Source organism: Streptopelia decaocto, assembly GCF_964273445.1.
Source record: "Streptopelia decaocto genome assembly, chromosome: 1".
NCBI lineage: Eukaryota > Metazoa > Chordata > Aves > Columbiformes > Columbidae > Streptopelia > Streptopelia decaocto.
Window position 1 is genome coordinate 18,521,053 of NC_138663.1, and position 26,372 is coordinate 18,547,424.

General features: G+C 38.2%; 1 protein-coding gene across 1 annotated transcript in view; it reads left to right on the forward strand.

The window, feature by feature from the left end:
• Nucleotides 1-1,587: 1,587 nt before the first annotated feature.
• The window catches only part of TAFA5 (TAFA chemokine like family member 5), a gene marked incomplete at both ends in the record, with an annotated part of 408,803 nt that continues 384,018 nt past the window's right edge, over nt 1,588-26,372 (forward strand). Inside the window, one exon of the mRNA XM_082061455.1 lies at nt 1,588-1,699. Coding sequence (XP_081917581.1) covers nt 1,588-1,699 — 112 coding nt within the window. The remainder of the gene's footprint in view (nt 1,700-26,372) is intronic.

Consider the following 26,372-nt stretch of genomic DNA (forward strand, 5'->3'; position numbering starts at 1 on the left):
CCCGGAGACTTCGAGCCGCACCGTGCAGGTGAGGAGGCGGGAAGAGGCTCCCTGGGCCCCTTCTCCTCCTGCCGACACTCCGCCACAGCCAGGAGCAAAGTCTTCCCGAGGGGGCTCCGAGCAGTCGCCGCCTTCACCCCTTTCCCCTTCTTTTTGCCCTTCCTCTTTCCCTCCCCGCCCGGCGGCTCACCCGCAGCGGCTCTCAGCTGAAGGCCGTGGGGAGGCGCTGGGGGCTGGAGCTGGCTCTACCCCGCAGAGCCACCGCGTCGTCCCTCTGAGCCCCTCGGCCCCTGCCCACCGCACGGCCCCTGCCCACCGCACGGTCCCCTCCGACCCCCACCCCCGGCAAGGCTGGGAGCCGCCGCAGCGGGGAGACTCCCCCCGCAGCTCCTCCTTCCTCGCCGCGAAGAGTTAAGCCCGCCGCTCGCCGTGTCGCACCGGGGAAGGCGAGCGAAGGAGCGGGACGAGGAGCGGGACGAGGCGCTGGCGGCGGGCTGGTGCGGGGGCGATGGGCGCCTGGAGGCGGGAGCGCTCCTCCGGCGGGGACGCGCAGGTGGCGCGGCGCCGGGGGAAGGACCGCTCCGTGCGCTCTTCACCTGTGGGCGTGACCACCGTCCCCCCCTCCTTCTCCTTCTTTTTACTTGAAGGGCCGGCGGTGCTCTAGCGGCAGAGCCTAAGAGCGGAGCCGGCAGCGCAGAGAGAGGAGATCTGCCGCCGTTGACCGTCCTTGTTAAGTGTCCCACCTGCGGCGGATCAGGCCGCTCTTTGCACCTCCGTCCCGTCGAGCCCGCAGGACCGGCCGGGAGGGGAGATCAGGCTGGACTCGCCGAGGGGGACGGGGCGCCTCTCCGCCCGGCGGGCCGGGCTGCCCGACTCCGCCGCCGTCCTCAGCCGCTGGCGGGCACCGCCGCTCCCCGCTCCTGCGCGGGACTGCGCTCGGGCGCGCATCGCCCTCGCCCCGCGGGGCTGCCAGGCGGAGCTCTCCCCAGCGGGCGGGCGGCGGTGGCCGCCGAGGTGCTCTCGCCCCTCCGCGCCCGCTGCCCCTGCGGCCATGCTGCCCTGCGCTGGGAGGCGGCGGCGGCCTGAGTGGGGGTCGCCCTAGAGCGGCGGGCGGGCGGGGGAGCCCTCCCCGCACTAGCATCGCTTCGGCGCGGGCTGCTGCCTGCGGGGATCTGCCTCCCGGGGAGAGGGAGAAGGCAGGGGAAAGGACAGCAAGAGAAACAACTTCTGCAAATTAAAAAAGGAAAGGAAAAAAATAAAAAGAGGCTCGTTCGTGGGACACCTTCAAAACTCAGCACCACACCAGGCATCCGAGTCCAAATAAAACCCACTACGCTAGTGAATCCCACTACAGTAACAGAAGGAAAGCTGGCTGCGGCCACTGCACCAAAGTCCTGCATGCTGTAGTCGCCTTGGCTTTGTGGCTGGAAGATGGTTCCTGCAACAGGACTGTGTTGCTGCTGACAAACCAGGGGGTGGTTGGAAGATGCCTTCTTTGAGGATTACATGTGGAGAAAGGCCGTCAGTCAAGGGGAGAGCTGGCTGGTAAACTGACTGACTTTCCTCCCCACTGGGGAAGTGGCTTCAATGGCTCCATCTCCCAGCAGAAGCAGTAGGAAAGATGCCAATGCCTTGCCAAGCATGTCCTCAACTTTCTGGGCTATCATGATCCTGGCTAGTCTCCTAATCGCTTACTGCAGTAAGTACATATTTGTCCTGGTGCTTTAGCTTGGCATAAATCCATGCCTTTCCTGTCTGAGGTAATGCTTCTGGCAAAGGCCAAGCTCTGAAGCTGTCAGGTGTAGGTACTGTGCCTTAGACTTGCCACCTCAATGCTTCTCCTCCAGTCCCCCATTGTAAAGCAGCTAGACTGACACTTTAATACCGCTGCTTCTCAGGAGCATGGGATGTCCTTAGGTTGCAGATGTGCTATTTTCAGTGCAAACAGAAACATCTCTTAGATCTTAGGAACAAACTTTTTAGTGGTAGTAAATGATCCACTGCTCACTGTTTATTATCAAATATTACCAGCTCTCTCCCAGACTGCTCCCTCCATGTACACACTTCCCATCCACCTTCCACGAACAGGAGCTATTTTGCCTATGTTCATTGCTTTAGGAACCATGTACTTAATCAAGTGACAGATGTCTTAACATCTCCAGGATCATACGTGATTCTCTGACTATGAAATTGCCTTGGAACAACCCAGCACTTGCTTAGCATATCCTCAGCAGTTCAGTAAGCCTATGCTATGTATCAGTTTTAGAGCTGCATCACAGGTTATCGGTAGAGTTTTATATATTCTTTTTCAGGCTTGACAGACTGTTCGTTAATCACAGTGGCTTGCAGATAAGGCATCTGTAAGAATCGAGTTCCTGGCGTATCAGTCGTTTTAAAGGTCTTTATTTTTTCTTGTTAGTTTTTTGTTCTTGTCAAGAGTAATTTTCAGCTGTTATGTAACATACAGTTAATTATCATACTTCTGGGGAATCTAAGTTAGTCCATAGTACCAGAGTGGGAATCTTTTAAGGAGAACAGAAAAAGCAGTTTCTATGAAATAATAAAAGAATATGTAATTTATCAGGAAGGACATGTATAACTTTGCCAAAATGAATCTACATTGTATTTTCCTAACCTGAGCTGAACGTGGTCTGTAATTTACCCATAGTACATATTCCTTTCATTAGCTGTAGCATGAAAGACTTTGCACTAGGCTTGTCTTATTGAACTGTAATAGGTGTATGTTATGATGAATAGGAAATGGATTCTGTTTTTCAGGAGCATGTCTGCTGCATTTCTTAACCTTCTATTCCATTCCCTCCAACCATATTATATTCTTCATTTTTCAGTGTTGTCATTGTGGTGTGGTTTTGGTTTGTTTGGGGTTTTTTGTTTTGTTGTTTTGTTTTTTTTTTTTTTGTTTTTGTTTTTGTTTTTTTCTGAAACAAGAATGTAATTGGCTACAAGAACCTTTAATTCACTATTTGCATGTTACAGTGACTTCATACTGACAACAGTGAAAGAAGCTTATTCTAAAAAGACAACATTTTGTATTTTTTTTTATTTAGCACATTTCACATGCACTTCTCATAAATATTGTATCAAACATGCCTTGCTTTTGAATAATATTATTTTTTACATAATGCCATATTCAATGTGCAAATATAGAGGGTATACTAAACAACATACTTTGATTTAAAATCATTTATGTGCATACTGGGAGAGAAATGAGTCAGTAGATGCATATTACAGGATGAATAGCTCAAGTGTAAAGGGAATTCAGGTGGATATTAGTAATAGGAAATATTTCACTAAGTTTGTGCTGGAAATATCTTGGAGGGTCCCAGGCTTTTTGTGAGAAGAGTTCTTCTGTGCAGGTATCTTCTGTCAGCATAGCCTCAGAAAGAGTTAACTGTAAACTCTGACACCTTAATATTATTTATATTCAACAATGAGAGGTTTGACAATGTGGAATGTTGTTGTCCATTTGAATTGCTATATGTTGTTTATTATTTATTTTTTGCACTGTTTACTGATGCTGAACAATGCAAATGTTAGCTGATAATATGAAGGCAATTTCTGGTGTGCTTAAATGACCAGTTTCTGATTAGTTCTCTCATCCAGTGTAGGTGGTGTACTTCAAACATGTAGTACACTCTTCATTCCATATAGTGTTGAAAAGCACCATGCAGCTTAAAATATGCACTGTCAAAACACTCCACCATTTATATAATGTTGCACTGATTTGACAACTGCAATTCCAAATGTTAATGAAGCACCATGAACATTTTCTCTAGCAGTAGTATTTAAAAAAATGCAAAAAATGTTTTTGCTTTGTGGAAAGGTTGAAGATATTTAAAAACCAAGTAAAAAAAAAAAAGTGAAGTTATTTCTAGGTAAAGTAGTACTGCAATTTTTATTATTTCTTTTAAAAATCATCTAGAATTTATTCAGGTTTTTTTGTTTTTGTTTTTTATCTGATGCCTTATTTTTTGAAGAAAAACATGTTCATGTGGAGGGTAGGGGTGGGCTCAGTTATGTTTTAAGAATAACAACCTTGCCATATTTCTTAGGAAGTAAAGAAAAAGAACTTGACTATGTAAGGTGATCTGTATTTTTCCATACACCTTATATTTAGGTATATGGAGATACATCAAGCAGGCTTCTGTAAAAAAATAAATACATAAATAAATAAAATTTATATATATAAAAAAAGGTGTATACATTATTAAAGTAATTATAAGAACCTCATATCTGTTTATCTCTCACTGTATCCTATTATTTCACTTACATCAAACCCTGCAGCTCCAAAAAAAGTCAGAACTTTTACATGTTTCAGTTTTTAGCACTATAAATAAAACTTCTCATCTACTTCGCATATTTTAATTTTTAAGCTATTGGTCTGACAAAGCTTATTCCTGAATCAGTTATATAAATGTTTCTTCCCCTTCCCTTAATTATTTTGTGCATCTTTGTTTCTAGGAATGTACTTATTGTAGAGTAGTCATCCCTATTACTGGGAGAAACCAATAAACATCATATTCTGAGTTTCACTTGACAGATAAGCATATTTATAAAGCATGTTCTGGATGTATGTGTACAGTCCATTAGACTTCCATCTATACTTTAGTGTCTGTAGCCCAATTTTGTTCTCTTTGACATGGAAAAATGATAAACTGATCATTTGTTCTTTCTTAAATGTTTAGATCATACTTAGGGATAGTGGCTCCATCCTATGGTGGAAGAGAAACCTGCATCAAATCAATTAGGTTAGTTGCTATAGTGATAAATATAACGTAATATTCTCCTCTTGAAGAAAAATGGTTTGATTCGGTAGGTTCTTAACAGGAGAAGCCTAAATGAAGTAGTAGAAATATGCTGTTTATGGTCCTTGGTGTGACCACCAAGGAGTTAATTTACTTAACAGAAGCAGCAGTAAATGTCAATACAGTCTCGGAAGGCTATCCTGGTAGAGGGTGACCACCTTTAATGGCAATACAGAATTAGAGGAGTTGTGGCATTTTTGGATGCCAGGCATGCATTCAGCATACTTTTTTAACGAACAGTAGTAGACCAGAGAATTACCTACAGTGGGTTCTTTAAGTTACTCTTTTTATGTTGTAAAGGTACACTGAATTGTGTGTTGGTTTTTTGTTTTGTTCTGTTTTGTTTTCTTCTTCTGTAACTGGGGTTTATGTTTTTCCATGTTAGAAAGTTTGGTCAAATTAATAGTTTTCTGTGCTTTGACAGCTGCATGCTACATCAGAAATCTAAGTAACATGTTTTTGAGTCAGAATTATTTTTAGTGCATTTATTCAGTTGGCTTTGCTGTAAATACTGAGTGCTTTTTGATGTAAATAGTGACTTTTTAAACAACACGTGATTCAGCTTTAGCAAAGTTGTGGCTGTTATGAGCTTTTGGCTTCCCTTTTTTTATACTGTTTTGTAAGCCTAAGGTATAGAACATTAGACCCCTGTAGCATTCTGGGTTTTGTTGTTCTATTAAGGTAATACTTCCAAGGACAAGCAAATGGGTTTTTTGAAAGTAACCATGAAAACTGAATTGTATTTGGAAAGTTCACCTTCTTTTTGAAAATATTGTGTATGGAAGAGGGCAATATGAAGCCCAGTATTTATGCTGATTAAATGGTGATAGTACTAGGAAAAAAGAATCCAAAACTCCACAATGCAAAGTATTTCCTGGAACTCTACAGTTCTGCATTGCAACTTCGAGTTCTTTCACAATAATAAGAAAAGGAAAGAGGAAATGTTCTCCTGATTCATTATTTCTTTTGCTTGCAGAATACAAAATAAGAACATTGTAATGATGAAATACTAGTAGGTTATAGTAAATGACTGATTCTACAGTCTACCATTTAATTCTGTGGAATTTGTTGAGCAGAAAAATTAGGCCCCAAGATTTTGCATGGTACCATGCAAAATGCAGATAATTCACCTGAAAAATTATATTGCCTTCACTTTAAACTGAGATCCTGTTGTAACACATTGAGTGGACACTTGCCAGTTGAGAAATACCTTTTCATCATCCTGCTCTGGAATGTCTTTCTGTCTAGAAGACACTATGGTCTACTATGGTCTAGAAGCTACTATGGTCTGTCTCTGGGTCCTATCATTCCCTTATGCTCTTTGAGACTGCCAGCAGGGATGACAATTAGCTGTTACTGTCACCTGGACACCTTTCCAACCAGAGCCACCATCTTATCATGCATTGGCTACTGAACAGTTATTAGCTGATAAATGGTGACTGCTGATACATGTTGGATGTACCCAAGTCACCTCTGAATGAAGGCTTACTGCTCCTGTAACTGATCTGACATCATTCATGTAACTTTCTCTGTTTTTACAAATGAAGAAGACAGTTGTTTGTTTTTTTTTTATCTGTCCAACTGATTTGTATTTTTATTATATTTTCTGCAAGATATATTGTGCTTGTTTTTTTCTCAAACTCTGCTCACAGAATAAATTTGACATATAGAGCAAGTATCATTTTTTTAAACTTTTTTATTCTAGTTTGTGTAAAGAAATTAAAAATAATGCTTTTATTAAATGAGAAAAGCAAGACATTGAAATTTTGTCATTTTATATAACGTCTTAGCTGCTCCTTTTTAAGGTTCATTTTTTGAACTAAAACCAGTGCTTTGAACTTAATGGCCTATGCAACATACTACCTGTCAATGTGAATACCAAACTGATGTTGAGATTGTCTCACCAGTTGTGTTGTAGTCTGTCCAGGTGATGTACTACATAGAAGTCATTGGCATCAACATAAGAAATGTCTTCTCATTGCTTTTAATATTAAATTCAACCCTTTAAGGCAAATTAAGCACCATTTACAATTTCTCAAATGTATTTGAATTCCAGTAATTCTTACTTGCATTGCAAGTATAACCACTGCTATGGATGCATATAATGGGAAGCAGGGAAGGAGAGAAAACTAGAAACAAACGGATATTTTCAATTAGATTTGTGGCAGCGAGTCTTCCATGTCTTTCAGCAGTGTTGATAGGAGAGAGACTGAGACCTTCTTGACTTACTTTTTTTCTCTGTTTATGCAATTTACTGTATTGTTCATACTATATACTATGAAAACAGTATTGTGAGCATGGGGCAGAGCCCTACTGCTCCAGACAAATGTGTACACATGGGCTAGATTATATCTTCTTTTACTGGGGCCTCATTAATCTTTCTTTGCTTAGGGACTCCACTGAAGAAGCAGTAGTAAGTCCCACTCATTCTTTGCTAGAAGCTGGGGGCATGAATCTCTCAGTTTTTAGATGTAATTTAGTACTTCCTTAGTGAGTGCTCTAACCAAAAGGCTATTATGTAAAAAACCCCACATAAACAGCTAGTCCATCATCTGGCTTTCCAAGTAATGTTTATTAGAGGTATGCCTTGAAATGCATTTGGATACAGAAGTGTCAAATACAGAGGCAAATCTAGATAGAATTGGTTAACCACAGTCTTCCTGGTCTGCATATCCTTTGTTGCTAAATTCAAAACAGAAAGTTTTCATTCTTAGGCTCATATTTGGCCAGGTGTGTTGTTCTGCTATTGGGCTGGGGATTTGCCTAGTTACACTGCTTTTTTTGCACAGATGGCTGGCAAAATTGCTTATTGGAGCTGTTTTGGGAAGTTATCTCTTCATGGATATGCTTTTACATTTGTCTTTCAACGAGGAAAATGTTATGTGGTGACTATTTGAAAGTATATGAAACATATTTGGAGCAGGTTAGAGGTTCATTTCAAAGATTTTGTGCATGCTTTTCAATAAATGGGCTTTGGCTACAGTTCAGGAATCACAAAGATAATGGTAGAGGGTTTTGCATATATGTGATGATCTACTGATCTCCTAAAGACTTTTTGACCTGTGTCTTATTTTGATCTCTGGATGGACTGCTTCTCTGGACACCTTTCTTCAAACACTTGATTGGTCTTAGATAACAGGAAAGTATCTTGTCTAATTCTGAGGTGAGGAGCATAAATGACTATTTTTCAAAGGACTCTCTGTGCAATTGCCCCTTTGGTGATTTCCTGAGGAACAGCTAGTTACTAAATTTCATGTACGATTTTGCATCTCCAAGCATTTCTTTTAAGTGCCTGTGATTCAGTACAGCAATAAGGAAGTTTCTTCCCTAAAAAAAAAAAAAAAAAGTTATTTATTTTGCCAAACTGTGTGCTGCTGTTGGAGAAAGCACAAACTATAGTGAGACCTCTAGCTATTGTTTTTCTTGTGGTTACAATTCCCTTCAAGGCGGTAGGCTGATATTACTTATTTTTAGTTATGATGTTCTCTCCCTCATTCTCTTTTAGCCTGAGTTAACACATGCTTTCAACTGATCCTCATCTTTAAGAGCTCTCCACCACTGGCACCTCTTGCTCTTCCAAGAGGAGAGTATTTTAACAAGGCAGTATCTTATGATATTTTTAGGATCACATATCTGGCAAAATAAAGCTTCCTTCTTTCTTTTCCTGTGACCAAAAGTAGCAACTTGAGCTATGACCCCTGTGCTGGTTTGACTGAAAATGAGTTAATTTTCTTCATGCAGTTAGAAACCCTTCTTTTTCTTAGCTAGCACAGTCATTGTTTGAGTTTAGTTTGAGAAAAAGAGATAACACCCCAGGACAGAGTTAATATTTTTAATTGTTCTGGTCTGAGAGCCAAGGATGTCCTAAGCACTCTGCCTACAGGTGTGACGCATTGAGGAAGCGGGGCATGGATGGGGCAGAGCTTGACTGACATCCAGACTGATCAATAAGAGTATTCCATCCCATTAGCATCATGCTTCATATTTAAGGAGAGTCAGGATCTTCTGCTCTCTCTGACTCTTCTTCACTCTCTTTGTTGGAGGCAGGTGAGTTCTGTTTGGGACCTTCTTTCGTTCGGCCTTTTGACATTTTGCAGAGGCCTTTGGGCCTTTCTGCCTTTTTCTTCTTTTCTCTCTCTGGGATCAGCTGTTTGGTGTGGATGGACTTCATGAGGAATTGCATTTGGTATATTCTATTTTATATTCTATTTCTATTATATATACGTATATTTACTAGTAGGATATTAGTATTCTATTAAACTGTGTTTATCTCAATCCAAGTTTCTCCATTCCTTTTTGATTCTCCCCTCTATTTACCGGGTGGAGAGGGAAGTGAGCAAACAGCTTTTGTGTTTGTATTGGCAGCTTGGGTTAAACCACAACAACCCCATTGTTCAATTTGGTGTTTTGAAGGTCCAGAACTGGGACTGTGTCTGGTTTTGTTTTGTATGGAGGTTAATTCCAGAACGTTGTTAACAGATGTGCTCTGTTTGTATTTTGTGTAACAAAAACTGAAAAAAAGCCCATAGCAGAATGCCTAGGAGATTGGTAACAATTCAAATTGCAAGTTATGTTCATTGGACTGATTCCTGATTTTTCATCTGTTGTAGAGAAGAATTGTAGTGACCAGTTGTATTCAAGCACTGTGGGAAAACCTCCTGGTTCTGTTAGCTGACATCATCTGAGAGAAAGGCCCTTAATTCTTACAGAAAAGAGGAATTGCTGCATGTGAAAAAGAAATTTGGGGTTCTGAAATCTATCAAAATGTAAAAGGGAATTCTTAATCTGTTCTTGTTAATCACAGTGTAATTTATGGTGGCTTTTACCTTTGCTCTTAGAACTTTTTTTTTTTTTTTCTGATTATATTAGGACTCTGTGTTCTAGGAGGTGATACTCTAAGAATATGAGAATACTGTTAACTACAAATATCTGTATCACTTTTGGTACTCTCAGATGTCAGTGTCCCTTTTAGTGGAATATATAATTTTTCTGTTGAACTACACCAGTGTAAAGTTTGGCAGAACAGCTTGGCCAGATGATAGAAGTGGGTTTAAACTAAGCTCTTGTATGTTCTTTAAATGATTTAACTGCAGGCAGAAATGTCAAAATGCTGTGGGAACAGTGACTTCTGGCACTTTTTCTGGCAGATCCAGAGGAGGCCACAGAACTGATTAGGGGGCTGGAGCCCCTCTCCTGTGAGGTGAGGCTGAGAGATTTGGGGTTGTTCAGCCTGGAGAAGAAGTGGATCTGGGGATACCTTATTGTGGCCTTTCAATATATGAAGGAGGCTTATAATAAATATGGAGAGAGATGTTTTATCAAGGCCTGTAGTGACAGGACAAGGGGCAATGGTTTTAAACTGAAAGAAGATAGAGTCAGATTGGACATAAGGAAGAATTTTCTTTATGATGAGAGTGTTGTGACACTGGAACAGGCTGCCCAGGGAAGCTGTGGATGCCCCATCATTGGAAGTGTTCAAGGTTAGGTTTGGCAGGGTCTTGAGCAACCTGGTCTAGTGGAAGTGTTCCTGCCCACAGCAGAGTAGTTGGACTAATGATCTTTAAGGTCCTTTCCAACCCAAACTATTCTATGTCTTTTATTCTCTTGCTTCAAATTAAACTAAATAAGAGTGTAAGAGTTACTGTGAGAGGTTACCTTGTAACTAATAGCATCTCTGGTGTTACTGAAAGGATTCACCAGTTTCTCATTTTTCTAACCCAAATAGACTTCATATTTAGTTATGCCTTGGATAGACAGTTCTGTGCATCTTAAAAGAAAAGTGACTTTTTCTATTATTTTTTGTATAGTGAACAAATTTCAAAGTAGTTCTGTGTATAGACTAGAATCATAAAAATATATCATTTTTTTTTCTGAATTGACCTAATATAAAAATGCGAGTTAATCTTCAAAATCATTTTATTGAAAAATATCAAAAAGGTGTTTGAGAGCTTTTTCAGTATGCTCTGTCAGTAGTGCTTTATTGAACATTCATTTTAAGATAAGAATACATATGTGTTTGTATACGTGTGCTCATCATAAAAAAGATCAATATTTAATATAAAACTGAGAGATTTTAAAAATTATTATCACTGAATGTTATTTAAAGGTGGAAATTTCCCTGAAATTACCTACTGTAAGGCATTTGATCTAACATGTCTTTGTATATCCTAATACCTAGAATAACGCTTCTTTTAAGATACTCTTTTCAAGAATTTTCACAGATGTTTTCCTTTAAAGTTATCAGGTCCAGCTAGAAAACAAACAAACAATGACATCCACGTTTTAGAACTCAGATCCCATTGGGTTAAAATAAATGTCTGACAAATAGTTTCAATTCCATCTGAATAAAACTGGTCTTTCCTTTAGATTTCTCCAGTATAGTCATCTATATTTACTGTAATCTCCTTTTAAACTCAATGGAAACAGACATTTTTACACTGCAGTTCATATGACCTGTTTTAGATACATGATGTAGTTTGAGGTAAGTTGTGCTGTAGAAGTGCTTGTCTTTGTTGACTGAAAAGCAGATGAGACAACTTGCTAACGTTATAACAATTGTGTTACCACATTAGTCCAGTTCTTCATTACAACATCTTCCGAGTGTTCCTTATTTTATTGTTGAAGCCCACACTTAATATTTAAAACCTTAATGCCAGTTAACTGGTTCAGTATTTTTGTAGGAAAGAAGAAGTGTAGAAAAATAGGCTTGTGATACAGATTCATTAAGACTGTAGGTCAAGATATTGAACTACTGTAGCAAAGGATTTGTACAAACTGAGAGATACAGTTGGCATAAATTACTGGGATCTTCTGAAGATGTCTTTGCAAACAGCTTGTATCCTGAACATTTTTTGCAACGTGTTTTGTCTTACTGTAAATTCTCCAGTTTCATTGCCAGTATTTTCACAATCTAGGCACTCTAAAAATACTGTCTTTCCCCAAAAAATTGGAAACTAGGTGAATTTTACATGCATGTAGTAAAGGTTATCAGCTTTAGCATGCTTTTTCTTGTTTTTAAGCTTCTTCCATATGAAACAATATTAAACACATTTGCACCATGCATCCTTTTATGGTGTGATTAACACGTTTGACTCACCTTCATCTGCTAGTGATTTAGGTAGTAAAAGGTTTAAAGGTGAACAATGTGTACATACATCTAAAAAGTTTCAGGGGTGAAAGGGACTAGAAATGCTTGCCTTGAATATAAGAACAGTTACGAATTGCATTGAATATTAACATGCCACCCTCTCAACTCCTCCTGCTCTTCCTTCTCCCCTCACCTGGAAAAAAAAGCTAAGTATGAAAAAAGTTTATGTTCTATAGTTATTTTTGGTAGGATATTGGGCTTTATGACCCAAATGGTTCCTCCAGTTCTATGCTTTTCAGCGTAAGTGCTGTTTTTACAGCCCTTTTCATCTGGAGAGATTTGTTGCCTTTTATGCCTCATTCTTTCATCAATGTGTGTTTGTTCAAGGAATACATTGCTTCTTTTTTCATGGTTTATATCTTCATGGATGGTTTTTGTCTAACAGCTGACTAAATCTGGTTGCACTGCCTGTATAACTAGGGATCTGTACCTCAATCCTGTCTATAAATTTTATTATTCTCTAATGTAATCTTATTTGCAATGCCTTACCAAAAAAACTTTTTAATAGTTTGTGGTGTTAGATGATCTCCCTTTCCTGTGCTTTTGCAGAGTTCTGTGAAGTTCTGCTATGAACTCTGAGAGTGATTACAGGTTGCATGTACTACCACTTGTAAATGCAATAAATGGATTTGAGGTATTTCAGATACAATTCCAAGAAATTAGTTTAAAAGCAAGTTATACTACTTGGTGTCATTTTAAAAGTAATTCCTGTGAAATAGCTTAATGCTTATCTTTTTCCATTTTGACATTTGACAGGAATATATGTAAACCAATATATTTTTTGGCACATATATTACCTTGACTTCATAGGACTGACATTGTATTGAGCCAATGTAATAGCAACACCTATTGCTTAATGTTTTCTCAGATAATTTATGTCTATATAGAGGAAAGGGATGTCCTTCAGAAACCTCTGTTTCACAGAGGGAGAGTAATTTTTTTCTCTTGATAATTTAGTATAAGCACAGATGCAAAATAAAATGAAGTGACTACCTTTCCTTTTTTTTTTTTTTTTTCTCCTCAATTCCCTCAAATTTATAGGGGATTTTTTGTCTCCGTTGAAGACCAAATTTGTGGAACTCAAGAAAATGTTTCCTACATTACCTTGTTAGAGCACACTCCCAATATATTTCACTGCCTTTCCTTTCACTGCTTATAGTAAGTGATGTGCATTTCCTTCCTGAGAGCTTAATTTAGAATTTAGTGCTCCATTTTGGCATAGAGTCCCAGTATTAGTTTTCTATATTTTTCAGGTTTACTTTCTTATTTTTCTTAGATAAGGTCAGGTGAATTGGCCCTACTGTTTGTCTTGCCACTTTCTGAAGTGCTTTTCTGTTACTTGATCTGACAAGTACAGCTATGTGAATCACAGTTTGCCAGTGACTTCTCAGACAAATTAACTTGATATATGTGCAAAGACTTTTTCTCCCAACTGTTAAATCCGCAGAGAATTGAGAACTGGGCTTGGCTGTTTTTCTTCCACATGCATCAGGTTCTCTGAGCCCAATTATAAACCCTGTGATATGGCATATTGTAGGCTTGCACATATGTACCTTATTAGAACTTAGTATACTGGCAGTACACAGAGAATATAATACATCCAAAATTAGACTTTAATTTTTCTTCTGTCATTCTAAATTATTTTTAAAGTGCATTACAGCAACAGATATGACCATGCACAGAAGGTTAGAACTACTGCACTGTTCAGGAAAAAGTATGCTTTCAATTTCAGTGCATGTAATTTGAACAAAAAATTTTAAGTTGCCAAAATGCTGGAAAGCCCTGGTATATATGATGGTTATACATCGTTTGTTATGAGAGGGATGTCTAAATTTCTTATGTATGTTAGTATTACTCAGGTCATGCATGTTTTGTGTAACAAAGGACACCTATTTATTGGCTGGATAATATACATTTTTCCAGTTGAGGCGTAGGAAGAGCTCTCTTAAAAGTGGGTGGCAGGAAGCTAAAACTTAAACCAGAGCCAGTTGGTTTTGATCTTTGTTTGAAAGGGATGATCACATAAAGCCAGTGGAATGAATATTTCAGAACTCTTCTGTAGAGTCAGAGTAGCATTTCTAAAGTATGTTTTGAACCAATTTCATATTCTTATTTTGCTTTCTGTTTACTCTTCTCAGAGTATATTTCTATAATGCATATATATATGTTTTTAGATATATTGTTTTGTATATATATATTTGTTGTATATATATATTGGGTTTTGTATATATATATATATTGTTTGGTTTTAATTGGAATATAATATGGGAACTTCAGAAGAAAAAAAAAGTATAAATTAAAAGAAATATAACAGGGAAAGTAAGATTTTGAATTTTGCTTGCTGACATGTTAAAAAGAATTGGAAGTTGGATATTAATTTTCATTTGCAGGCTTTGACAGCATTTCTTTAAATGTCAACAAAACACCTTTCAAATCAGACACAACTATGTGACAGGCAACCATCAGAGGAAATTCTGTCCTCAAAAAATGAAAGCTTGTCAATTTACACTGAAGCTTGTTTGTGTGTTGGTCTCTCTTCCTCTTACCTACATCCCAGGATTGATTGATGTGTAAACATGGGGATACAGGTATGAGAAAAACACGTGCTACTCTGGATCATATATTTTAGTTTTGCTCCATTAGAAACAACTGTATCATATTGGTTAATTTATATCTTATCTGGAGTTTCTGAGAGGAGTAATTCTGTTTACTTAGGAGTAGTCTGATCAGTAGATAAGTGTAATACTTTTTCTTCTGTGGATCTTTCCTCCAAAATTTTATTAAAATGATTAAATATTTAAATATTGATAACAGCAGTTCTTTCTAGGACTGTAACATTAATAACTTTATTGGTTCATAAGGCATGAGATAAATCTATGGCTGCAAATCATTTAAAGAAAGCTAAGAGCTGGGTTGAGTGCTTGCTTTCAGGCAGTGGATTCTGTGTGGAACCTGGTCCTTCTACATCTTTTCCACAGGCACCTGAGTCTGAACTGTTGCTGCTGGTCAAGAACTGTTCTTGGTGGAAGGGAGAGAGTCTGCTTCTGTATCTTGCTTAATGCAAGAACTGGAGGAGTTAAAGCTGTTAACAGACTGGCAGAATTTTAGTTCCCAGCATTGGTGGTATTTTAGCCGAGAGGCAGGAAAATCAAGATTGCATAGAATGGTATTGGATAACTCATTTTGTTGATGTGCATACTGGCACAAATCTAGGCCCAGAGGTTCATCCACTGTTGCAGTGCTTAGCTTTGTAAAATACCATAGTGATAAACATACAAATGTATTTTTTTCATATGGAAAGTAACTCTTATTTAGACTATACTCAGGCAGGCAGAGCATTGCTCGATACATTTAAACCTATGTGTACTAACAGTGACAGTACTCTAGGAAAACGACAGTAATGTTTACTTACTGAGAACAAGGAATTTGAGCAGGTTTAAACACACAAAATGAGGAATGATTTATTGTTTGTAAACAGTTGAAAACACTCTTTAAATCAATTGTAGATAATGAAGGAGAATTAATGACAAAAAAGAGAAAACATTCTTCTTTTGCTGAACTTGAATTTAAGTTGACTAACAGTGAAAAAGCACATTGGAAATTTGCATGAGTCTCCGAACCAGTGAAGCTAAGAAAGGAGGAAGAGCATCCACATGTGAAGTTCATGGAAATGCAATTAAAATACCTATCAAATTCTACCTTTTTTCAAACCCACCTGATTATTTTATTTGATATTTCTTACTTCTGTTTAAGTATACAGGGTTTTTTTTTGAAATCAGCTAGATTTCAAAAGGTATCACTCTTAAAATGTGCATTGGTTTTTTGTTCAATTCAGTGTACTATAACATTTTAAAACCTTTTCTTGTATATGTAGAACTTCTACAAATACTGAAAAAATAAGATCTTTTGTTCCTAGAATGTCTTCTTTTAGAGAGTGATTCCGTCCATACTGATCAGGGTACACATACACACAGCATAAGCCTCATTTTATAGTTTCAGGTTTTTTTCTCCATTGCCTAACTAGTTTCCAGGCATATAAAAAGGTAATTTATGTAAGCTGAAGAATATTCATGAAGAATATTGATCTTATGCTAACGTGTTTCTAAACAAAAATGTGTTTTCTATATATAATTTCAATAGCATTGAAAAAGCAGTGGCTGTGGTGTGATTTTTGCAGGAGAGACTTAATGCATGTTATTTTTGCCTTTGATAAAAGACTTATTACCTCAAGGAACTTAAACTATTATTTTTTAAAGAGACAGGAGAAAAAAAAAATAAACCTATGAAACATTCTCATGAGCAGGAAATTTGGCTAGCAGATGAATCAGGCAAAAGAAACTAGTCTTTTTGACACTTCAAGTATGAGGTACAGACTCCAATTTTGTGAAGCTCAAAACAAGTGTCAAGGAGTTTTATGGGCCCCATTACCTTTCAGGTTCATAAAACACTGCCAACAAGCACGTCCCTCTCCAATTTTCAGAGAAAAAATAGCTCAATTAGTTCATATGAGTCTCTCGATTTTGTGTGTAAAAGAAGAAAATTAGGGTAAATTAACCTGAATAAATATAGTTTGTATTTTATATCATTAATCTTGTGGGAATTAGTATCACAATGATGCCAATATCATCATAGAATTTTTGTTTCTTACACCTCAGTGTCAAGAATGATGAATGTAATTGTTTTCTGGGCATGGTGGTGCCATTAGAAGTTACTTTCACAGACCAATGCAGGCCTTTGAAAGTTGGAACTGGGCTTTGTACACAGTTTTGTTGCTTAGTGGATATTTTCTGTTGCTGAGCATGGGCTTTTGAATTTCCACATAAAATCACAGTTCCCACTTCCTTCTATACATGCAGTGCAAAGCTGAAGATGAGAATGATTGCTTCACCATGACCAACTTAGGCCTGAAAAGCGGATAAGTTCCAGTAAGTCTTAGATGAAAACTAGGAAAATATTTTTGTTGCTATGGCTTTCTGAGCCATAGGTGAGGAACAAAAAGTGTCTCTGAGGCTGTGACCTGGTCTAGTGGCACAAACATATTTGTATAATAAATGGGAGCAATTCTAGAGAAAGTTTGTTTTTTCAGAGCACTTCTGTCAAGCTTCCAGCATTATTTTTGCCTTCCTGGATTCAGGTCTTACACATCTTTAAAAGAGAGCTTTTTGCAGAGTTTATTATGTTCACACCTTGCATGGGGTAGAGTTGGATGCTGTGTGAGCATTCTGCTGCTTGCACTCCAGATATAGATCCTGATGAGGAGTAAATAGGAGAAGCATGATCATTTTAAGAGTCTGAAGATGGTAGAGAAAAGAAATGCCAGCACCAGCTTGAGGTTGTGATCTCAGAAAAATGACCCAAGTCATTTCAGGCTATTGCTGTTTGCCTTTTGCTGCTGTATTTGGGATGGAAGTAGGAATATTTGGATATCAGCTATATCAAAGCTGCCAAATCTGTTAGAATTGATCTGACTGTCATCCCTTTCTATGTAATGCGGAGGTCATCCAGCAGAGCCACAGGTGCTGTCTCAGATGGGTGGCCTGGTCTGAAGCCCAGCTGACAGGTGATGTTAGACAGGAGGGGTTTTAACTACTTTATTGAAGGCCTTGCTTAGGTAAAATTGTTCAGATTCTGGCCAGCAGCTGGGAGCACGTCCAGCACTGGTGTGTCAGACTGTTGCATGATTTAGTACTTTTAACACCTGGTCAGCAGTCGTTATCAAACAGACAGCCTTTCTGAGCTAAATAAATGTGATGTACATTTGTGTACATGCATGTTAAAACTCAAGATCAAGGTCTTGTACCTGCATTTACAGAAAAACAATTACTCCACTCGTTAGAAAATATTGTGTCAGATTCTCTAGAGGAAAATCATGGGTTTGATCCCTTTTCGAAAGAATAGTAAACTCATTAGAATGGTAGAAAAGCTATCAATATTTTTCTTTATATACTTGATTGACATGGGAGGAGAAAGAATAGGGTAAGGCCTAATCTTCACTCAGTCCCGGTGCATCTTTTGTTCCTGAAGTATGTAATTATTCACTTAAGATATGAAGGCCAAAAAAAGCGTAATAATTTGAAATCTCTTGTTTCATTGGCCAAATTGTTAAAACTTGCAATAAAAGAGGGAGAATGAGAGAAAGGAATGAAGCAGTTACTTTCTGTTTTACTTCAAGGTTCCCCTTTTCAAGATTTTCCTGATACATTTAGGTAGCTGCTGTAGTGTGTTAGTCACCGGAGAATTTATTTTAAGGTGTAATTGTGTATTCTTGAATGTTGATACATGTGAACAGACCAACAACTGATATTTGTAATTCATTTTTACATTGACAATTATTTAAAAATCTTCTGAATCTTAACAGAGTTTATTTCAGTGCTTTGCTGGTAATTTTCTAACAACGTACTGGCAGCAGCAGCTATTCCCAGAGTTGAAGCTGGTTTTCACTAAAAATAATACAGCTCCTTAAACAGCTACTTATCCTCCTGCTTTCCAGGTAGTAAAGTTAGGAGTGTAGCTATTTCCTACTTAATTAAAAGCATTAATAATTTAATTTCACATGTAAAATCAAATCATTGTTGCAGTAGCCTCTGTCTGTAGAATTTGTTGTTCGGCTCGTTTCACTGTTTTAGAACAAATGATTCAAGCATGGCATTATTTGATACGATGTGCATTTGGGATATTTTTTATTGCACTTAAGGGTGAAAATAATACCAACGAATTCCTTATATCTAATGCTTCAAGAAGCAAATATATTTAGGGAACACATGTCTTATTTAGCTTCTATTTTTAAGTCCTACTGGTATTTTAAAGTATGAGAAAAAGTGTAGCACCAGTGGATGATATTGAAGACTGAAGTAACAGAAAGGCGGGTGATCTACATTTAGATGAAGTGTAACATCATGCATCTATTAATTATCAGCATGAATTTCTGCAGTAAAATGAGAGCTCATCTATGATCATCCAAGAAGAGAGATCCTTGGCATATTGGTTAGTTGCAGGATAGCTATGAATCATTACTAGCATTGCAAAAAAGGTGTGTGACCCCAAGGTGAATTAGAAAAAAGAGAAGTATTAATGTTGCTATAGACAGCATTGTTGAAACTTCATTAGCAAAGCTATATATAACTCCCTTTATTCAGAAACTCATACTGAACTAGGTGGAAAAGTAGTTGGATGTTCAGAGAAATGGGATGTTTAAAACTGCTTGGCTTCCTTAGTCAAACAACAACTGAGAGATATAATGTACATCAGAGAATAAACAACAGAAAAGAAGAAAATAAGGACAATGTTAGCTCAGCATTAAGTGGATGTACACTGACATCAATAAGGATCTCTGATTATCAGAGTAACCAGGTTTTTGAATGTTCTTCCAGAGAGCTGGTAAAAAAAAATAAAAAAACAGCAACAACAACAACAAAAAAAACACTGCTTGGAAGTAGGATTTAATTGATTTAGAAACAGGATTTTAATACATAAGGGTCTGTGATAGCAAGGCACTGGGTTTTATGACTTGGAGAGATGTCTTCCGGTCTTGTGTTCATCTAATTATATGGCTGTTCTTAATGCTAGGCATCTGTGAGATGGTAATACCTAGCTGTTAACGTATTTCTGTGTTGCCTTTTTTTTTTTAAACAGCCAGTTGATTATATCACTCATCTGCTTGGTTTTAATTTAAGCTATTATGTGCCAAAGTTGTGCAGAATCTCATCAGGACTATAGCCTTGAAGATTCTCCTAACGTTGTGTTTCCAAGATTGTAGGCTGTTCACCTCATGGACAAGCCAGCGAGGGAGACTGGTTATGAAGAAGTTACTTTTAGGGTATGTGTTATTTGTACTTGAGAAGGGTGGAATATGAACATGCTGCTATTCCCTTAAAGCAGAAGACAGTTGCTACAACAGGTTCTAAACTACTACCTGTACTGATTGCCAGTGGTTCATGGTGTAGGTGGTCATATACTGTAGAATAGCCAGCCAGCAAGTTTGATTATATGTTCCTATACTTGGGTATTTTTGTTTACTTGGTACAAATTAGAACAATCTGCAGCATTTGAATAGAATAAGAATATTTTACAGGTCTTGACCCAGTGCTTCTCTGTCACTTATGTCACCATGACTTTGAGCTCTTACCACAATGGAAGTCACATCATGAAGGTGATGCCCGTCCAAAAAATTATTTTTTCCTCCCTCTTCCTATTTTGGTCAAATTGATTTTCAGACAAATAGCTTCCTTGGGTGCTATAGCTGGCATAGGGTGTGTGTAGGAACATGTTGTTGGTATAAGGGAGAGGTTACACTTTCTGATAGCAGTCTGCACTAAAATCGTGGAATTGCCTATGGATTACTGCCTTCATCTCCTGAAATCACTGACACGGTGCTTAGATCCTTTGAAGTGTTTGAGGCTTTTCAAGTTCAAGTTTTGACTTACAGCTGGAGTCTCTTCTATTCATCAATATTGAATGTCCAGTGAAAATGTACTTACCCTTAGGACTTCCCAAAATGAGTCCTGGGAGAGATCCCTGCCTTTTGGGTAACGTATGTTCTGTTAATAAAACATATTCAAGAACCCAAATTTGTCTGGTATCATTTGTTTATCATTTATGGGTTATGGGTGTATGTGGTTCAAAGGAGAAATTTACTTGGTCATATCAAAAACTTATTCTGTCCAATAGTCACAGCAGTAGCCATAAATAGATACCTAGGGAATTTTAAGGACAGCACGAGTTTATATGACATTTGTTCCTAAAGTCCTTCTGTCCCACAGCTGTTTTTTGCTCAGGGAGTCCTGGGTTGGACATAGGCAGTTAATAAACCACAAATGTTTTCCATTAGCTCCATTTAGTATGCATGTTGAGAAAGGGAGTAATTTTTTGCCTCCTGTATTCCATGAGGTCACCAAACACCACTATAACTGGTGTAATTTACAATAGCAGTATACTGCTATACATTGTATCCAGCTGCAATGGGCAATGAAGCATAAGAAATGGGAAAGCACCTGTTTGCTTCAAGTGATATAATTATTTTTTTTCAATATGACTGACAGAGGCTTTAGTCCACTTTCTGCTCTCTTAATTCATGACCGTCATGTAACATTCTTTATCACATACATATCTGAAATCTGGAATAGGGAATGAGACCAAGTAATAACTACATTTGGGAATCCAAGTATGTATGTTATGATGATGAGAATATCAAGCACTCTTCTACTAATAATGTATTCTAAATCTTCTACCTTTCTTTTGCTAAATTCAGAATAGTATGTTATGTGTTTTATAAAGTATTCTTTATGCATGCACTGAGATAAAAATCTGTTCTAGAGTGTGATGTGGGTTGTTTTTGTTTTGGTTTGGTTTTTTGTTGTGTTCCCCCCCACATCTTTAGGGGAAAGAGATTCTTTTAGGGCCATAGGAAATGTTCAGTTCTGTAAAAATTTGTTACAGCATTTATTTTTTAGGAATAATAGTTTTAAAGATAGACAACACAAAGTAATTTTTAGCTAGGATTTTAAACAATAATTGAGTCCTCTTGAAAGTCAGCTGGAATGGACTTGTGAACTTCACTAGGAATCTCTAAAATTGGAATTATGCAAAACTGCTCAAAATCTCTTTTCAACTCAAAGGTGTTGAAGTGAATCCCTAAATCCCTACTGTCCCTCTTGTATTACAATGGATAATGAACAGTCCGTATTTCACTTGCCTAGTTGATCAAAGCAGTGGATTTCAGAAGTCTCACTGGGCATATCTTTCCTTGCTGAAATGAGGACAGACATTGACTTTACTATTTTTTGACTCTTTAATCAACATAAATTTTATAAACTGCAGGTTATTGCCTTATAACAGACAATCCTGTAAGATTTTGGTTTTTTAATGCCATTGTCTCTTCTCTACTATTTTTAAACTATTTAAATAATTTTAAAATTAAAATTCTGCCTGAAACTCTAAATTAAAGGAGCACTTTAGATTATGAGTAAATTCTTTCACTGAATAAGCAGATTTGAGTCAATCTAGAGGTGACAATTCTGAGCTAACATCTGCCAAGCACTGGCAGTAACGTAATACTTATGCAAAAGCTTATTACATTAACCTCGTAGTCAATGGGTTTAAGAGAAACATCCTTGGTAAAAAATCACATCAGAAATGTTCTTTCTGATTGGCTTAACAATGCTGTTACTATTAACTTTATAGTGTGCTACCTAAGGAATAATTAAACCAGATGGCGTGTTAAACCCAACTGAAAGAATAAAGACATTTTTACTTTTAAGTTGATCAAAATTAGGTAAAACAACATATGCTCATGTGCATTATGATTCCTTTAACTACATATTAACTGCTTTCCTTAATATTCTTCCTGGTGATCGGAGAGCTCTGCCTCCTGGAAAAAAAAAAAAAAAAAAAAAAAAAAAGAAATTCCTCTTCAAATTCTTCCTTTGTGACTCTCTGGTCACTCAAACCCCTGCACTGCTTTGTTTTTGATGTAATTTAAATAAGCAGGTTGCTCACTGTAACATTCTCAAATTATGTGAAATTGAAACACAGGCTATTTTAGGCTGCATTCAAATGGTACAAATTGGGTCAGGTACATCCAAAAAATCGATTTGGAAATTGTGTCTAAAGAAGCACAACTTGCACAAATGAGCAAATTACATTTTATGCAACAGATATTGAGGAGGGAATTACAAATATTTTAGTTCCAGTTGTATTAGTCCTGACTTGCCACCATTTCTCTTTAGCAATGCCATGCAGGGCTAATAATACAGAATAACACACTACACCACATACATTATAACTGCCTCAAAGCATAAAGCACTATTATAATTACCCTTGTCATACCAATAACTCTTTTCAAACACTGACAGTTTTTTCCTCCTGAAGATTGCCTGGCGAATGGAATGCAGCTCATGGAAATATGTAGTCCTGTTGCCTGAACTGATATAAAATTAAATGAGAGTGGAAACACCCAAATGAGATTTATGATCATAAACCATTATGGAATAATGGTTTATCTTCACATCTGCTGCATATCCAGGTGCTCTTAAAAGCACTGCAAAAGATTCATAAAATGAAGCTAACTATATCCTGGTTTTGTGGGGAATTCTGAATAATGGGCTATCATTAGCTTTATCATTTTATATGTTTCTGTCTTCCTAGTGTAAATTACTCTTTAGTCACAACTACCTGTTCAATCAACTAGCAGAATGTAAAGTTAACAGCGAGTATCTTTTGTTGTGACTGGATGAACCTTACTTAGGATTCTTTGCTGGGAGAGCTTCAGATGGTTGAAGTGGGAGAGAAAAAATATCTTTGTCTTTTATCTATAATTGTCTAATCTTTTCCTCATCCATAAATTTCTTCTGGTTATAATGAAGTCCATGGAAGTAGTATGAGTTGTCAACCAGTCTAATAATGTTAATGTTATAAAGTCCAGAGACTAGTTTAAGCAGAAAAGACCCTTGATCCCTTGTTTGTGTCTAAATGAAGAAAATATGTGATAAAAGATAAATCAATATGTTTTGCTTGTTTAGCAATTTCCTGTGGATATGCCTAGCAGGTCATTTATATCAGCATTTATATCAAGGCATTTGTATCAACAAAGTTCGCACATACATAACATTCTACCCAAAAATGTGTTGGTATTGGTACATGGCAAAGAATGTTATTTTCTTGGATTTAATGTTCATTTAAGTGGAGGATTAATAGTATCAGCTAAAGCTAAGCCTGATGCTATTAATGTTTCAGTTTCATTTTACATAGGATGCTGTTGCCCTTTTATTCTGCTTTGAGCATTTTTGTTGAGTTCTTCACTGGGCTTCAGTCATACATGATGCAAGTCTCTGTTACAGAATCATAGAATCACAGAATGGTTGATGTTAGAGGGGACCTCTGGGCTCATCTGGTCCAACAACCCTGCTCAAACAAGGTTATCCAGAGCTGGTTGCCCATGATTATGTTCAGATGTTTTTTTAGTATCTCCAAGGATGGAGATTCCACAGCCTCTCTGAGCAACCTGTGCCAGTGCTCAGTCACCCTCTGTCATGGATGGAGGGAGAGGGATGCACTTCACTCCTAAGAGAGAAGCAACAATACACTTTATTGATATAAAACAGTGAGGCAAAAAAGTTCAATGATAAATGCAACAGTGGTTTAACAAGATTGCATGGCAAGATACACTTGATTATTTACTGAATAGAGGACATGGTCAGACAAAACTGTCAGGGAGACTCATTGGGTCATGAGGTTCAAAAAGGACCCCCTTGCTTTCTAACTCCTTTCAGAGAAGTCTAGAAGCAGCTAGATCCAGACTTAGTCTTAGGCTTGGTAAATGGTTTATATCTATATTATATATGCATAATCAGTCCTTTCTATCACTTGGTTAAGACTTCAAAGTTTATCATGCCATTAGTCATTTACTGAGGATCTGTTGTGGCAAGGAATCTCTCAGCCTCAAGGAGTAGTCTTAGGAGGCATCCCTTCTCAAGGGGAGATCCTGGCGTGTAGCCCACTGCCATGCAGGAGAGCTCAAAGGGCTCTGGGTTGTTCACTGTTTATAGAGTCAGATGATTGACTCATGTTTGCATACCAACTGCAGATGTTGGTTTCTTCCAAATTTGGCTTGAGTTGGACATTGACCAGCACTGTGATTAGTTGGGTGCATTGCCATATTTTAGCCCTTGCCTATTTTGTTGTCTTTCTCTCCTGAATCCACTTTGAGTCAGGTGCAGCCTCATCCATGATGACCACTATGCATCAGAACGGTGGAGGGGGAGAACACCACCACACCCTCACATTAAAAAGTGTTTCCTGATGTTTAGAGGGAACCTCCTGTGTTTCAGTTTGTGCCCATTGCCTCTTGTCCTGTCACTGGACACCACTGAGAAGAGCCTGGCTCCATCGTCTTTACACCCTCCATTCAGGTATTTATGTCCATTGGTGTGATCCAACTGAGCCTTCTATTCTCCAGGCTGAACAGTTCCAGCTCCATCCGCCTTTCCTGATAGCAGAGAAGCTTCAGAGTCTTCATCATTTTCATGGCCCGTGGAGAGGAAGGTTCACCTCCCTCAACCTGCTGGCAGCACTCCTAATGCAGGCCAGGACACCATTAGCCCTCTCTGCTGCAAGGGTGCATTGCTGGCTTGTGGTCAGGTTCTTGTTTGCCAGGACCCCGGGCCTTCTTCTGCCAGGACCTCAAAGTCCTTTTCTGCCAAGCAGCTTTCCTTGGTGGAAATATTGAACAGGACTGGACCCACTGCTGAGCCCTGGGATACACCAGTAGCTGCTGGCTTCCAGCTAGGGTTGGTGCCACTGATCACAACCTTCTGGGTCTGGTCATCCAGCTATTTTTCAGTCCACCTCACTGTCTGCTAATCCAGCCTGTACTTCAATAGTTTGTCTGTGATCTTAAGGGAGATAGTGTTAAAAGCTTTACTGAAGTTAAAGTAGACAATATCCCCGTGTCTACCAAGCCAGTCATTTTTGGTTAGAAAAGAGACATGCTTTTTTCCTTGAGCATGGATTAATGTAGCTTAGAACAAGGTTGACTAAGGCTTGGAGGTGAAATTTGCTAGAGAAGGATGCGGAGAAAGCTATAAAAGAGAAGTAGACAATGCCAAATTCTGCCTGCCTAGAAATCACTACAAAATAACATCAAGAAGAAATGTTCTATTAATATAATTTGAATAAATTTATGTTTTTTGCCTGCACAGAGATTCGTAGGACTTGTAAATGACTATATGGAAAATATTTTCCCAAATCCCCATTAAATTTGGCAATGATGACTGTTTTGAAAAAGCTGAAGATAATGTGCTAGAGAGACCTATGGAATGAAGCAGTTCTTAGGGAGTCTTCTACTCAAATTATTACTTTTACAACTGGTGTCCTTAAGAACACGTCTTTTTCTACTACAGATATCTATAGCAATGTCACAGAATCATTTATCTGTAGTGAGTTTTCAAACCAGTGTGATAAAGAAATGCAAAAGTTGTAAAAGAGCTACACAGAATAAAAACTGATTGTAACTGTTTGATTGCAGGCTGACACTAAACCATGGCAGATGCTTTGTTAACCTTCCCCCCTTTCCTACCCCTCTCACCCCTCCCCACTAAGGAAAGGCAATAGGAGGGCAAAGAGAGGCAAAGAGAGAGGGAGGACTTGCAAGTTGGAAAAAATTAAAAAGATTTTACTAATGCTGCTAATAAAATAGAGAAAATAATACAAAATATACCAAACCAATCTTGAAATTCCTGGCACAGTTCAGTACTGCTCCAGCAGCTGCAGGGCAGGCACCTGGAAATCCTGGGTTGGACTCTGCAGCAAACTGGAACTGGATTCAAGGATGCAGCATCTGTCACTAGGCCTCAGGTCACAGAGACAGCAGACAGGGTCCTCCCCAGATGCCAGCTGTAGTCGAA